General features: G+C 41.4%; 1 protein-coding gene across 1 annotated transcript; it reads right to left on the minus strand.

The window, feature by feature from the left end:
* Positions 1–668: 668 nt before the first annotated feature.
* Positions 669–16,614, minus strand: IQCB1 (IQ motif containing B1). Its single transcript, XM_042827310.1, has 13 exons — positions 16,445–16,614; positions 15,513–15,675; positions 13,769–13,898; positions 11,530–11,623; positions 10,344–10,443; positions 9,664–9,836; positions 9,195–9,307; positions 8,014–8,123; positions 3,868–4,010; positions 3,312–3,460; positions 2,756–2,884; positions 2,237–2,393; positions 669–1,214 (listed from the first exon to the last, which is right to left on the minus strand). Exons 1-13 carry the CDS (start codon positions 16,533–16,535, stop codon positions 985–987), a joined length of 1,782 nt encoding a protein of 593 aa, XP_042683244.1. The 5' UTR covers positions 16,536–16,614; the 3' UTR covers positions 669–984.
* Between the last annotated feature and the right edge of the window lie 547 nt (positions 16,615–17,161).

Here is a 17,161-nt window from a genome sequence, read left to right on the forward strand (position 1 = left end):
ACACAATTGGCAGAAACCACTGTGCTTTTTCTTCCTTTGCAGTATTAAGACTTTCTGGGTCTCACCTAATGAATACTTCATTAGTAGTGTAGGCACCCACTGCAGTCTTGTGTTCTCCTTTCTTTCTGTGCAGATTGGTCAGCTGTGGCCTTTGGCCCTCGACTACAGGTTTTCACCATAGACCAGGTGACAGTGATCGTGCTGGAGACCTTTCTGAATTAAACGATATCCGCGTGGTTTAAGATGAGGGTGGTGGTGCAGATGGCCACACTGACACTATTGATCCCATTTAACAGTTTGGACTGTGACCATCTTACACTGCAGTGCACTGGCTGTGCAAGGAACTGCATGCTTTTAAAGGAAAACATACAGTTAGGCATACAGCCTAACAAAATCTTTCTTCTTCTTGCTTTTTCACTTGTTTCTAAGCAAGAAGTGGAGATTCCTCAGTCCAAGCTTTGCCTGTGCTGACCACAGTTAGCTGTTCTACCCTGCTGGAAACACCCAGCCTGTTTCCTACTTGCCTGAGTTCTCATGTCTTAATCTGTTCTGAATCCACCTTCACCTCAAAGCACATCAGCCCAGGCTTTTATAAGGGAATAATTTTTTATGCATCTGAGTGCAAGTAGTAAGTGAAAATGCAAAGAATATATACAGTCAAAGCTATATAAGTTACAAAATATCTGTATTTACAACTACAGTACTTAAATCCTTTTTGAAACAGTTACAAAATATCCTTATTAGCAACTACAGTATTTAAATCCTTTTGGTATTAGCACAGTCAATATTTTACTGCTGATGCGCAGAAAGATTCTTAATAAGGTAAGTAAAATAAAACCTTGTTCTTTTTCAGAGCTTTGCCTTAGAATTCAAGTGTTTTGCTTTCATAAAAACATGTACAAGTAATGCATAGTGCAAGGTATGAGCCTGGCTAAATGAGTAACAGATTCTTCTGCCTGTAAATGGATGAGCTTCCACCAATAGCTATAAGGATTTCCTTCCACCAATAAACAGACTTCCAAGTTCTGCATTCAGGATGTCATCAGGAATGACATCATCCTCCTCAAACTCATCTCCAAGCTTCTTCCACCACGGCCAGCGAGCGTATTTCAGCATAGCATTGTGGGACTCCTTGGCCTTGGTAGCTACAGGGACTGATCGACTCATGAAAACAGCAAGATCTTTTTCTGTGGTCTCTGCTAACTGCGGAGCATCTGTAAGAACAAGGAGAGTCAGGTTTCTGTGCAGTTTTATGAGTATTTTAAACAAAACAATAAAGACCACTACTCTCTCACCTCCTACTGTCCCAGGTCACTCATTTCCCCTTGCTGACATTACAATTTTATTGCTATGTGATCAACCAGATTGGAGAAGTAATCCGAATTAGCGCTATCTCAAAAAATAAATACACAACAGGGAAAGGGAGAAGGAGGGAAAGCAGGACTACATCATTCAGTGACAGCAGCGGTATCCATCAAACCAAATTCTCATGAAGCTGTGACATAAGAGGAGCTCCTGCTCACTGATGCTGGATCAGCACTCCTGGCACAGGGTGATATCAGCGTCTGCTTCTACTGCAGCAGCGCTGCGTATTCACTGCCTGGGGGCCCCAGCACAATGTAAGCATGCTGTTGGTCTGCCTGTTCAGGCAGCACTGAGCTGCAGTGGCACACCATGTGACAGACTAAGTAATGGAATTTCAGTAACTTGCTGAATTTTGTCCTGCTTGGGTGCTCTCTGCTGGCTGCAGTTTGCTATTCTCATTTTCAATCCAAGCTATGTAAAATTTAGATAGCACAGCAGTGAATTCTGTTCCAAATAAAGCCAGGCCAGATTAAATGAAGACATGCCTCAAAATTTTCAGCTCAAAGATTTTCCTTTTCATATGAAGAAAACAATAAAACAGAACAAAACAACAACAACAACAACAAAACATTAGAAAAAGAGGTTGTGTAAGATGTCCTTAAAAACATCTATGTCTTTTACAAGGACCATTGCTTTTGTTGTGAGTACATCAGAAAGACTTCCAGCAGAAAAATAAGCAGCTCCTTGAAAAGCAGATATATTTACAGCAGTATCTGGATAGTTTCTAACTACCCTCAAAATCTCAACATAAGACGTATGGCAAAGGAAGAAAGCTGCTTCGGTTTTTAAATAAGACTGTTCCCTTTAATTTTCTTTCTAAATTAGTTTAATCCAAATGCTAATTAAAACTATGACCAGAGCAGTCACGTACTCATTAGCAGCTCCACATCAGTGTTGACCTGAGCCAGTAACGTCTCTCTCCGCTGTGCTGCTCTCTGATCCAGCCTGCTTCTCAGCAGGAACTGTGCCAGCTTTTCCTGGGCCTGCATATGTAATTCTTTACTCATTTCTTCTGACATTTGGGAAGCCTGGAGGAAAATAAAAGTTTGTTACCATGAAGATCCATTAATCCACTGGGGGCAGACTAATGTCCAAACAAGGAATACCAATGCTGTTTTTAATTGCTAACTTAATCATTTTGCTTCCTCTTGAGCTCTCTCCAAACCTATCTACCAAGTATATGTAATTCTCCAATTGCAGTTTGTTTTGACCTTTTTTATTCAATTAACAGTTTAAATCCCCAACATTTAAGCACCTTGCTCTCAAACAAGCAGGGTTAATATAGGCATACCTCACACGGATTATCTTGATCAGAATTTATGAATATACCTCACCCCTACAGTACTTTACATTGCATCATTAATGAGAATTATAAATGACTAAAACAGACCGGATGCAATTTGATGTAGTCATCCACCTTCTGCTGTAAAGCTACTCTCTGCTCATCAGTCAGCACTTTGGGATCTTTCCAGGAAGAGAGAGTTTTCTTTCTTCTTTGTTTTTCCAAGAACTTACAAGCCTTTGAAAAAAAACACATGAGAATATGAAAATCATAGACAGGGAGTTTGTCTCACTTTGCAATAAATCAGTGACAGAAAAATGTCTTAGCACTGCATTCCATACAACATAACTTCAGCTATACCAAAAAGGCAACATGAAATGGTCAGCATGAATACTAAATGCTAGAACGCTGGCGTAGTGAGGTTCCAGCCTTTGGTTTCAAAATGGTAGCTCATATTTTAGTTAGAAGATTGTATCACACTTCCTATGTCACGCAAGGTTCAACCTCTCTAGCCAACTTGTAGCTATAGATTATCACCCTCTGCATGTTTTCTGAATAACTTATAGCTATATCAACATTAAGAAAAGTGAACAAATCTTCTTGGAAGGTGTCAAAATACTGCACTCAGTCCTACCTAATTTTAGAACAAAATTTGTACACTTACTGCTCTCTGAATGATGACAGCTGCTTTATACTCCTTAAGAGACTGTTTCTGTTGATGAAAATTTTTTCTTGCTCTATACCCTCGCCAAAATCTCTGGATAGTTAATGCAGATTTCACCTCCATTTCCTGCATGTGCTTATTTATCTGACCTACCAACGTGAGAAAAATCCAGTTATAAGATCATGGGTTGAGATCTACCAACAATTTACACCTTTAATCCTTAAAAACTAAATGGTATCAAAAAGCTTGGGTACTATCAGTGAAATAGTCCTCCTCCACTAGCTGCAGGCCATTTCTCAGAGAAGGCTGGTAAGTGCCACGGAGCTTTACGTAGAGAGGGCCTCCTTCTTATCCTGTACCATTCTGCAGGCAGCATTTCTCAGTCAGTAGTTACTGAGCCCTTGAAGAACTCTTGGTCAGGTAATCAGGTCAGGAAAAGAGATGGTAAGACTACAGTGCAAACAGACATGCAAGATTAGGAAATACATTTGAGGAAAATGTTCTTAAAGAGACCCAGACAGTTTAATCTTCTGAAACACTTCAGTGTAACACGTACTGGGATGGATTATTTCCAGTAAGGCCAGCTGTCTTTCATGGAAGAGTCTCATGGCCCTCTGTCTCTGGATCTGCATTTGCAGTTTTAGGGCCTCATCTTCCTTCTGTTTCTCCAAAAGCTGAAGCTCCTGCTCTCGTTTAGCTCTACAATACACAAAGACATTAACAATTAACTTAATTGTACACTTCTTAAAAGAATCTCTGTCTATATTGAATGGCTCAGCTGCTGCCAAGCCAGCCACTGGCTGCAGGACTACACCAAGCAACAAGATATCACCTGCAAACTAATACATTACCACACTACCTGTGAGCAGGAAAGATGTGAGCCAGAAATTCAATTTGTTATCAAATAAAAATATATTTTTTTACTTAGGTTATACTTCTAAACACACTAAAGAGAGCAATGCTTCACATGGGACATTTACAACTAGAGTGAACTAAACTGTTTTGCTTCCATCATCTGTGGAAAAGGTAAAGCAACACTAGGCAACTGATACAGCATGTATCTTTTCCAGTGCATCCATCAGTATGCATGGCACCTGCTTTCCATTCTATGTACTATTTTTTCATACAGGCTGCTAAAGGAGATCAGAATGTTGGTTGTTAAGGTTCACTTTTCAAATCTTGAAGGACTTTTTCTCCAGGAAATACACACTGACACATTTTCTCCATCGATTTTGTTAACAGAACATTAAGAAAGAACCTTCTTGCAAATTCTTCACCTGTACTGGTTGTCGTAATTTGATGTTTGGACGTTGCCCCGCTGTGCTTGGCACTGGAAATGCCCCAGTAAATGTTTCACAAATCAGACAAGCAAAAACTCTGTGACTGGCTCCTAAGCTAATAATACTCAGACTAATATATTAATGCTAAACACACTCCCATATCTATACCAATAATTATTGAGACCACTTGGACATGGTCTCAGTGAGGCTGGAGGAGCTGTGAGCTAGGGCACTCCCTCTCTCCCCTCTCTTGTCCCAGTGGACCTGACAACCTCATTAGCAGTTCAACACTCAAGATTAAGAGTTCCCCCCATGATGAGGTAATGATACAACTCCCTTTCCCATTGCAGCGAGATCACTAGCCTGCTTAGGGCCTGAGTGTCTCTGCTGGACCCACAGCTGGGAGTTCTGCTCTCCTCTAGCATTTTACTGGGAACAGTGAAAGAGATGCGGGGAAAAGGGCACAAACAGAGTAAAAGCATAAAGGGTGAGGAGGAGGGGAGAAAAAAGCAGGCTAGTACCAGTGCCCAGCAATGTTGGTATCACTATATGTCACATACCTTTAGACTCACAGTACCATTGAAATAACAGCGTGCTTCTTCATCGCTAGTATAAAATTACAGGTAAATTTTCCACCAACTACAGTTTCTCCTCAGTCTCTGTAACTTTGTGGGGAAAGATAGGATGGAAGCTATTATGATCTGGATTTAAAGATCTGGCTCCAACTGATAAACACCATGATCTAAGAGACCATAATCCTCTTATGACAGTAATGCAGACTCTAAGTGTGCCCACACATGTATACATCACGATGTATACAATAACGTCAGAATGGGCTCAAGGTTTTCAGCCCACACATTTCTGTAAATGAGAGCTCTTAACTTTTGCATTTTTAATCCAAGAAGGCACATACTATACTACTAAGCTGAATGATGTCACAGGGTGAAACAAGACTTCTGATGATATTTCCCTAATAAAACTATCAACACTTTTCCCTAGAAACTTTCTTGAGCTCCACTAAGTAGAAAACAGCAAGAATGTCCTATGAACTTCTCAGATATGGATCTGTGAAGCTGACAATAGTATTAGCCAAGTTTGTAAGTGTTTACTTCTTAAGTAGCCTGTAAAACTATACATTCTTCTTCATTCTCCATTTCTCCCAATAATAAGCCACATTTGCTTGTACAAAACCGCGCTGACAGGGAAATATGTCTGCACTGAAGTACAACACAAGAAGACCCAGGCTTTCTTCAGCAGTTCATAGCATGGACTAACCTCCCTCCGATCACCTACATGTACATCTACATTCACACAATCATGTCATACATGATTAATACAAATCACTGCCATTTTAACAGTTCTACAGTTAGTTACATAAAAGTGAACTAACTTCATGGAAAGACTGCAAGCTTTAATCTCAATGAGGAGACATTTGTGAAACCACAGAGTTTCAGAAGTCTGTAACTTGTAGAGTTTAAGATCTTCCACTGCAGCTGCAGATGAGCCAGATTTAGAGTTTCAGCCTTAACAGCATGGAACCAGACTTGTTCTAAAATAAATCCATGAATATAACCAAACTCTAACTGTTAAAAATTCAAAAGGCCACTTGAAAGCTTTTCTAAAATAATGCTCACAATATTCCAAAGCTTATTTTCATTTTTGGCCTAACTCTAAGTGCAGCTTTGACCTAGACAGAAAAAAACAACCACTGGAGCTGTACAGTCACTGTACTGTACTTAGTGCACTGGGACTGACTGGGCCATGACCATATGACTAAAAATATTAATACATTTTTATTCTTCTCAATGTTAGAAAAGCACATTTAAAAGTCAACTTAACTGATTCAAGAACTGCTTGTTTAAGATGCATGTGCTAATGCTTGCAACACTGAGAACATGACAGTTAAGCAGCTGACTGATTGCCTCCAGCCTGGCCACCCTCTCCTTTCTGCTTTATCTTGCTATACCTGATCCTATCAGGACTTCAGGACACATTTACTTTATGGTGGAATTTTTATAGAGTTAACTGTGAAGCAGTTAACTGTTCTGCCACCAGTACATCATCCTCTAATGCTGTTTAGTGCAATCCAATGCTGGAGTTCCACACTTTCAGTTTTCCATATGCTATACATTTTTACACAGAGGCTCACAGAACTAAGGGCTTTTTTTCATGGAGAAGAAATTTGGCAGCTGAGAAAGGGACAGTTGGAGCTTTTGGCACCAGAGATAACAATTTGGTACTGCTGGAAAAGCACATTGTTTGGATGTTTTTGCTAAAAGAATCTGCAGTGAAATAGCTCATATTGGCATTACATTACTTCTATGTTTGAGAAAATACAGCTGACAGGAAAAAGGCATCTTTCAGATGGAGGACCTCTGGGTCAACCCAGGAAAATTCCCTGGGACAGGGCAACAAATCCTTGGGAAAGCTACACATTTCCAAGCTCGGGAAGGACAGGAAGCAAATGGGAACAGCCATGTAAGGTTTATCACAGACAAATCATGTGTGACCAGCCTGATGGCTTCTGTGATGACTGGCTCTGTGGATGAGGAGAGAGCACTGGGTGTCATTTACCTGGACTTTAGCAAGGCTATCATCAGTCTCCCATGCACTACAGGGCAGGGTTGGCACTCAAAGGAAACTCCACAGACACAGAAAATGGGTCAGCAGAAACCACATTAAATTCAAATGGGAAGTCCTACACTTGGGACTAAATAACCTCATGAATCATACAGGTTGGGCCTGGGTTACCTGGACAGCAGCTCCACTGAAAAGAATCTGGGCATCGTGGTGGCTTACAAAGTGAACATGAGCCAGCAGTGTGCCCTTGCAGTAACAACCACTACTGCATAGTGTGCTGCATTTGCAAAAGCAGAGACAACAGGTCAAAGAAAATTATTTAAACACCTTTACTCAAGCACTCTGGAGGGCACGCCTGCAATATGCCCATACTTTACTGGGTCACCCAGCAAGACAGACATCGACTGACTGGAGAGATAATGGTACAGAGCATATAGGATAAGTTCAGGGAATCTAATCTCTGTCTTTTGTTATGTGTAGAGAAGATAGAGCCACATTCTCACAGGTGCACCGAAAAGGGACAAGAGTTAGTGGAAAAGAGCTGCAACAAGGAACATTCCTGTTAACTCTAATGGAAGAATTCTAATGGAACATGAATCATGCAGCACCAAGACAGGGACTGAGTGAGATGGTGGGTCTGCATCCTTGGAGACCTCCACAGCTGCATACAGCCCCAAGCAGCCAGATATCTTGTTTTAAGGCTGGCCCTGCCTTTAGCAGGGAATTACTTGATATGACCTAAATTTTTCTTGAGATTCTGTGATGTGAGAAACACCAAACTAAACACAAACAAGTCCCATCACACTATTTTCTAGCACTTTTTACAAAGAGATGCTGGTTACCTGAAGCTTCTCTGCAAAGCTGTCACTGCTTGGGGCAGTTTTTTCAGTCTTTTTCTTGTCTGAAATCCCTTCCATGTTGCCTGAATTACACAAGCTGCTTGGTGCTGTCTCTGAAATGTATAAAAGAGTTAGCAGGATATTTGCTTTGCATATAAGAACACATTATTACTGTTTGCATCTTTGGAACGATCTCAGCATTTGGTGAAACCTTATCAGTTTTCCAATGCTCTGAAATGCACAGTGTTTATACCAGTGAGGGGCAGCTAAGGTCTTAGACAATTATTATCACAAAACTTGTCTTTAGTCCAAAGGCAGCTAACCTATCATCAGTGCTCTCTTTGGTAAACAAATGAATCTACAGCACAAGACACATATTAGCCACATAAGTGATATTAGAAATTTTAAAATTGAAAGTATCTGAAGCACTTGATATTTCAAGTGTCAATTCGGTCAAAATATCCCCACTAGAGAGAATGGAAAGACACGTCTGGAGAATTAACTGTAGGGAATATTTACATTCCCACTATGATCAGAAAATGCAACAAATAAGATTTAAAAAAATCATATTCTCAAATGGTGTTTTTTCCAGAGAGAGCAAAACACCCAAACACCCTGCTGTGTTTAAGGTGAAAGCAGGACCGTGCAAACACAGCTCTGACTTCCTTTGAACTGCTCTCTCTGAAAACCCTGCCTATATTTTGTTAAGCTCATAAAACACACATTTGCTCTTTTTATTGGAAGCACAGCCCAATGTTCTCACTGAATGCTTTCACAATACAGCTCTTAATGCTCCCAAGAATTCAGAAAGCTACATTTATAACACTGATGCAAAACAAGCAGATACAATTAGTTTTATTTTACAGTTAACAAAAATTATCTTTTTCCCTATGATTGTATAAAACTTCACACTGCACTGTGACTATGCAAAGTCAGTTTCTCAAGCCATTCTCAATTTCCATTCCTCAATTACTGGAATTCCTTGAGATCTCAACAACGAGAAAGAAAAAAAAGAAATAGAGTGAATTGGAAATGAAAAAAAAACCACACCTACTGATACAGTGAAAAAAACAGCACAGGCTTTGAAAAGCTCAGACAAAGTGAGACAGTAAATGCAACCTGTGTATATACAAATCACAATTAACTACAAATTCATATTAGAAAGTCTCATTAAAATTCAGCACCTGCACTTCCTCTTTTCCATTGGATTGTTCCAAGTATAGCAAGTCCAGAAGTTGACTGAGATCCCTGTCAAATCCTTTGCCAGTCCACTGTTTACTTAAAAGCACATTTAGTCCTACGAAAGAGAGAAGAACCGTGCAAAACTGCAAAGGCAATTTCTTCTTTCTACGATTTCAAACTTTCAAATAGAAAAATCCAAGCTGACTCTACGTGCAAAGAAGACTAGACTGCAGCTGAACGAGGTCAGTCATCTTTGAGTTTACATATTATCTCTGAATATCTGGTGCTGGAATCATTATTATTGCACCTATGTAATGGGCAGTTGAATTAGCAATGTATTTCCAGTGTCTTATCAGTACAGCATTGTAAGCTACTCGTTACTGAACCAAGATGGCTCTGGTTAACCTCCACCTTTGCATTTTTATGGCGGATGCAAGGAGGCCAAGTGACTGATTGCACACAATCACAAACCTTTGTAGCGAGCTGCCAGTAACTTCAGGAGCTGCTTGCAAAATTTTGCCATCAGCAACAGCAATTTTGTAGCAGAGTTTCCTATGACAGGGTTGGTAGAAGATGAAAGCTTATAAACAAGTTCATCCAATAAGGAATGCAGGATCTCTTCATCAACCCGAAGCAGGACAGAACTTAATATATAAAAATAAGGGGAGGGGAGGACAAATGAAAAGTTAGTTACAAACTATCAGGTTTTTAATAGTGAATTCTTATTATAGATGTCCTCAGGTATTCAGCAAGCCAACAGCTAACATACTCAACTAACTGGACCAGCAATCTGATCCAGGCTGTAAGGAAATGGAACTGAAGAGTCATTTTTGTTTTATGCTGCTTCTTTTTCTGTGATGAGTCGATACTCCCACGTTTATTCCAGTTAAACTGAGAACACTAGTATTGCTAACTCATTCCTCACTGCCGTTGTCTCAGTGGCAGAGGCAGTACTGCTATTTCAACCCATTCCCATTCCCTCATTTTAACAGGGTAAACAAAATATCGGATATTTCTATTTCTACAGCAAAGACTAGGAAAAAAAAACACACCACAGCTCTCATATATGAAAAGTTCTATTTTACAAAGCAGTAATGAACTGAATTTGAAATTTGAGATTCAGGAAAATCAGTGACATAAGAATAACTAACCTATTGACCCCCAAGATACTGTGTAAAACAGACATCATTGTAACTGCTGTTTCAACACTGTCTGATATTAGCAACTTCAGGAAGTGATCATTTTGCAGCACTGCAAGAAAAACAAACAGACAAGAAATCACACAGTCAGAACCACAGGCTTTAAAATACTATAAAACAAATTAACTGAATCACGAAAGCCACAGCAAGTAAAAACAGACACTTTCTGGAACAAACATCATCTTTTATCATTTTTACACTGAAGCTTCCTGGAATAAGCAAACTATTTCAACACAAAAGGGAAAAAAAACATGCTGGGCTGTTTTTCTGCCGCTGGATATCCTTTAGGCACTGGCACTGAGATATAACAAAAGCTTTAAAACTTCTTATGTTACACTAGCACCAGTTTCTCATTACACTAGTGGAATTTCATCACCGGGGCAACAATATCCAGAGAAAATAAGCACTACAACCTTAACAGTTTGTTAAACCAGCTTCATTTAATGCAAGACCACTGATGTCACTGAAGCACCATCTTTTCTTTTTATTCCAGTTCCAGCCTACTTACGTAGAATTTTTTCTGTCCATTTATGTTTTTAGCTATGTATTTTGTTATCTTCAATTTACTGCTTTCTGTGAGAGACAAAACCAAATTCTGCTTTTCATTATGAACTAAATATCCATGTGCTCGACACTGGCTTAATTGAAATTTTATTTTGGTCAAAAGTCTAGTAAAGTTTGTTAGATACTTGGCAACAAATAGCATGAGAGATAGCATGGATAGCATGGTAACAAATCAAATAACCCATTTTCAATTCATCCCCCATTTTAGGTCTGGGAATGTACTTCAGTCAAACTTCTGCATATATTAATCAAAGACAAGTAAGAAGTTCTGAAGTACCTTTTCACTAAAAAATATCTGCTCTTCTAAAGGTACAAGATTACAAAGGGAAATTTCAGGAAAACACTTTTACTGTTGGTTTCTAAAAGATTAGAAATACAATTCCAGTATTCTCCTTTAGTGGATCTTTTACATCCTCAATACTGCTGTTCCTGTTGGAAGGAATACTTTAATAGACTGCCTTAAGATCTACCACAAATTAGAAAACTAGGAGGGGATTGGCTTATGACTGTCTCTTGCTAGCTCTATTTCATCTGAACAAATACCCAAGTATTTTATGAATGAATTTTCCCTTACCACACTCTGTTAGTTGAATATGTCCACCAAACAGCCAGCAGATGGCATCAGTTACTGTTTGGAAATAGCGTAAAAAATCTTGTTTTTCTTCATCCTAAACAAAAGAGAAGTAAAAAAAAACCAAACGTGTGTGTGTATCTTCCTACTACATCACGATATGGCCGGAAGTCTTGTATACTTCAGCTATTTGGAAACCAGCTCTACCAGCTGCACAAATTAAGTTGGTCAAACCACAGGAACCAGGCACACCAAAAAAAAAGGCCAGAGATCAATCAACACAGTCTAAACATACTAGAATAAAGCATCCAATCCTGAAACCTTTGTAATGGGGAGAGAAAAGGCTTGTTGAATTCTTAGAAGTATACGTTAGTATGGGAGGGCTAAGAAGATAACTGACAGGTTAATACAAATGAATCACAGATTTGATTCACAAAGTAGTAAATACATTATTTAAGATTACAGCACAGAAACAATGAGCACAAAGCAGCCAAAGATATAGGTAACAATCCACAAGGTTGCTGTGAACTGTCACGGTGCGGCTGCAGAAGCACTCCTAGTTGGAGGTTTGGCACCAAATACCAAACCACTGTTAGAGCTGAAGTTCAATCAGTTTACCCAAACAGAATATAGACAAGCTTGCTTGTGATAACACTGCACTGGACACAACAGCCAGGAAGTATCTAAGTTTTAATGGGAGCACAGACACAGTTTGGAGTTTGTATTCCAGGGACGATCCACAGCCACTGGCAATCAAAATTCTCAGTGAGTGGATAGCAAAGTGACAAATGTTATTATAAAGCACTTAGCCTCATATCTCCCACACCACTGAGCCTCCACCAGTGGAATTCCGGGAAGTCACTTCCTAGATCTGTGCAGTGAGTCCCAGCCATTAGTCATGGTTTAATTATTTGGTACTGACTGAACAAGAGATACAAAACAGCAGGAAGAAGGTAAGGCATAATACTATCTTTGGTGTGTTTGGCAAGGCATCAATTTCTGAAAGCTATTTTAGTACTTCCCTTTACTTTGAAGTCTTCTACACAAGGCGAGTGAGGGCACAACAATACCAGCAAAGAGGGACTTTTGAAGTTCCAGTGAGCAAGCATCAAATTTGGGTGCCCGGTCACCTCCGAGACCACAAGATTTGAAAGCCAACATACTAACTATAATACAGACTGCACTGGAATTCAGAAGTAATCTTTGCCCACTTGCATGACTCAAGTAGCATGCAGGCTGAGACATAATAAGAAAGAATAGGGGAAATTAAATATTGCAGATAAGACTGGAGTCTCCTGGGATGTCATTCAGGAAGCTTCCTGAGCACTAAATGCACTTCTAAAGTATTGAACAAACAAAAAATACATCACTCTACTGATACTTTCTGAGAAGTGATTATGTATGTAATGACCAGAACAAGACACTGTAGGAAAACTTTGCCTAAGTCCAAGGAGTTAGTGAGACAAGAAATGGGATACAAAGGAGAAACAGGAATAATAAATCAAACTATCAGAATCCACTGGGTTGGTTATTTACATTATCATTATTAAACTTTTTTGCTGGTTCTGGCACTCAGAATGCTTCAAAAGCATAACTGGACAGAACCCTTCCTCTCCGCAAAAGGAGAGCAATATAAGAAAGTGTTCTCATCTGCTAAAACACAAAGCCTGCCTCTAGGGTTCCCTACATGCTGGTTCAGAAGCAGCAGGCATTTGGGAAATTTTTTTGCCATTTTCACTTTAGAAGTTCTATGTCAAAACAAAGTTTGACCTATCTGACCTAAAGTCTTAAGTCTTCCTAAACCACACTTACTTTTATTGTAAAGCTGAATGAAGCACTGAGAATAAAGCAGTTACAAAGACTGAACGAATCACAGGCCAAGTAAAAAAGACACTGCTATGGCTGGGATGCTGTTTTTTAAGGCTTTTTTTTTTTCCATCTTACTGCTCTAAGTCTTTTGTCTTATACATAATTACATCCTCTGTTAACTCCTCTAAAATTTCTGAAAAGTAGCAACCAAATTCTAAATCTATGGTAACAAATATATTTAGGCCCATGTAATGGACTGGATGCTCCACGGTAACAGATTTTAGTTTCAAAGCTATGCAAAGAAAAACTATTTTAATTTCTGGAAAATAATTTTTCATACTACAGCACATCTAAAATAATCCTACTCATGCAATACACAGGTTCAGAAAGGTTACAGAGATTCTCTGCTCTTCTGATCATGAAATTTAAATACCTTGACTGCTCGGATAAATCGCGCTTGCAGGCGTCTCCCCAAGAACAGCAGGTTGTCTACAGCTGAAGGAAGAAATTTCTTGTAAAATTCCTCAGGATCTTCTTTCACCTCCAGTCCTACACAACAATGACTGAAACGGGAGGGGGAGGGGGAAGAGATCAACCTGAATTGTCAAAGGCCTGTTTGAACAGTTTTGAATGAATGTCATGTCATCAGAGAAGAAATGCTTCACTGGAATGGGACAATCCAACATTGAACAGCAGTTAACTGCTGTGACTAGCTCCACTATAGCTGCTTCAGAAGGAACAGTAATCACTGGCAGGCTGGAGACACCAAGTATAATACCACTTCTCACAGCACGGCTCAGTTTAAAACACATCCAAGGCACTTTTGCCTTTATTTTCAAGGGTTCTGTTCAGACTTGTTCCATATGTTTGGGACAGGCTCTGACAGTCATAAGGAAAAGAAGCAAAGACAAACAGAGACTTGATAAGGGAAAAGAAAGCATGACGAAGGTGGTGCAGATGATATGACAAAAAAATACACCAAACAGCTATTACTTCACCACAGAAAATTCTGTGAATCTGCCTACAGCTTTCCTCTAATCGAGGAACACATGCGGGATCAGTTCCTCAGATCTGTTTTCTGACTTCACTCACCACAAACACGTCGGTCATTTCTGAAAGGTTATGTACAAGGAACTGTAATTTTTAGAACTGGGAATTTTTCAAGTCTGTATCCCACATCAGTGCAACAAAAACGCCTTTCCAACGTCTTATGAATTTTGCTTCCTGACATCTTATCTAATCTTTGTTAGCTTTCTGCGAACACACACGAACAGCTTTGCTTACCTAAGCCCTGTGAAAGCACATTCTAAGCATGAAGCTCAGATTCATCGAGTTACAAAAGGACATTTTTACAGCTAAAATAAATCTCAGTTTTCTCCACAAACCAAAACAGCTTAGAAGAGTTGGTTTAAACATCACGCAGCTCTGGTGATAAATCTTGCATCTCTTACAGAAATTCCCTGCATTAAAAATTCATTTTGCAGATATGACATAAATAAGGGATGGTTGCCTAATTGCTTCATGCCTTAGAATTTCGCTCCCTAGTTAAATCAAAATCAAGTACAACTAGGGGAATATTTATAACTCATTATTTTTCCTGGCATCAAAAATTGAGATTGGATCATTGGGATTTAAGTTTTAAGTTGGCTTATTTACTAGCTAGGAATTAAACTTCATTATCGCATTCTCACAGCATCAGTACATCAAGCTATCTAGTCTGTAAGAATAATGCCTTCTGCTACATTTAAAATGTAAATAGATATTTAAATGGAGCCAAATCGAGCTGAGAGTCAATCAAGCTGAAATTTTTGTAAAAGACATCTAAATAGACTTTTTTTTAATAACTCCAATAAAAACTATTTAATTACTTGGTAAAAACTGTGACACAGACAAGTACTGGTCACAAAAAAAGGTAAACCCAATGCAAAAACTGTTCCCACCGAACAGTTTACCCAGTTCAATGAAACACAATAAGAATGAATTAAACAGGGCCAATTAGGCTATGCCTGATCCCTCTGCTCTTGACTGCTCCCTGCACTTTAACCCTGGCCTTTCCTGAACAACAAGCCTTGTTCTGGATGGAAGCCAACGTATTACAGCTTCAAAAGAAAGAGAGCAAGATGAAAAGCCACAAAGAAAACAAGATGAAAACTTTTTAGCACTTTTTTTTTTTTTACCTTATTATCTCTGCAAGCTGGGCAGCAGTAGCCCAGCCTCCCTGCAGCCGAGAGCAATCTTGTCTAAGGACCAGCATGCAGTAGTGAATCAGATCATAAAAGTATATGTCTTGCTTAATTTTCTTGGACTCCTGATGCCCCAAGGAAGCACTGCTTAAAATTTCTGTGGGAAGAAAGCAGGAGGGAAGGGAAGCATAGGAAGAAGGGAAGCAAAGGGAAGCATAAGGTTCTGCTGTTCAATTTGGATAGTACTTTTTCTAGGCATTTGCTCATTCTCCAAAGAGGAATACATACACGCAGAGCTCAAGGTAATTCTAAAAATCCTAGGAGCAACCAAATATTTTCTCAGCACTTTCCACACTCACAGCTACAATCTGCTTGCTGGATGACGCTTGGGAGGATAGCTGAATGTAGCTTTCTATTTTCTCACCGTACACTCAGATGTAAAACAAATGCTATGCGGGACGTAGCTTACTTGTAGGAATGTCCTAGGCCAGAGAAAGCCACAGGCACTGCCAGACGTACGGCTCCCTTATAATTACATCCCGATTTAGAACAGGGCCTGGCTTGTTCGTGCCATTCCCACGAGGAGTGGCTGCGGCAAGACCAGGAGGGGAGCCTCACCGAGCTGTGCCCGAGCTCCGGGCGTACAGACCTACTGGCAGCCACAGCCTGGCTCGATGAGGGAGAAACGAGGGTGGGAGCAACGCGGCCCCGATCAGCGCGGGCCCACACAGCGTGCCGGCGGGGAGCTGCCTCTTCCCACTTCCTCCCTTCACCTCCACAGGCTGAATGCTGTCAGAACAGCCGCGTTATCGCCTCCTCAGCCCTGCCAGCCCCGCCACCGCCGTTCCAACCGACCTTCTGAACCTAAGGAGGCGGCCCACGCCTCGCCGCTCGTCTCCTTTAACTGTGCGAGCGGAACAAATTACCCTTTAACTTCAGCAGCAGCCCCGGCACGTCCCGCTCGCTGCCCTCAGCGACCCGCGCGGCCAGGGCCAGCACTCGGGGGTCCGCGGCCATAGGGGAGCGCGAGGAGACCCGCGGCACCACACGGGGTTCCTGGGGCCCGACTCCCTCGCCGTCAGCTGGAAGCCCGCGCTCCGCCCCGAGGACGGAAACAAACGCGAAGGAAGCCCTCGCACCGCCTCCCGAGGCCTACGGCTTCGGCCAGAGATCTCGGCAGCTCCAGCATCCCTCAGCCCCGGGGACGGACGGGGCGAGACCCGCGCGGAGGGACGCCCCCGCGGGGGGCGAAGGCTGACTGAGTCGCTGACTGAGCCCGAGTCCCCCGACCCGCCACTCCTCCCGGCCGTGCGCTCGCGCCCGCTCTCCACCAACCAGAGCGCCGCCCTGAAGGAGGAGGGGGGCATTTGCATACCCACGCGCCAACGGCGCCTCCAACCTCCCTCCCCCCCAACAGCGCGGCCTCCCGGCGGCGCGTCTCAGCGTCCAATCCGCGCTTACGCTGCTCCGTGACGCACGGCGAAGGGGGCGGGGCTACGAGGGCGGTGTCGAGAGGCACGTCGATGCGGGGGCGTGGCCTGGGGGGTGTGGGCGTGGCCAGAGGCTGAGGGGCCGAGCGGGCGTGTCCGGCACTGCACCGCCCCCGCGGCGTGAGGGATGTGCGGTGGCGGCGGTAGCGGCGG

The sequence above is a fragment of the Centrocercus urophasianus genome, unplaced genomic scaffold (genome assembly GCF_019232065.1).
Source record: "Centrocercus urophasianus isolate 14NV4802_14NV808 unplaced genomic scaffold, USGS_Curo_1.0 seq_28, whole genome shotgun sequence".
Lineage (NCBI taxonomy): Eukaryota > Metazoa > Chordata > Aves > Galliformes > Phasianidae > Centrocercus > Centrocercus urophasianus.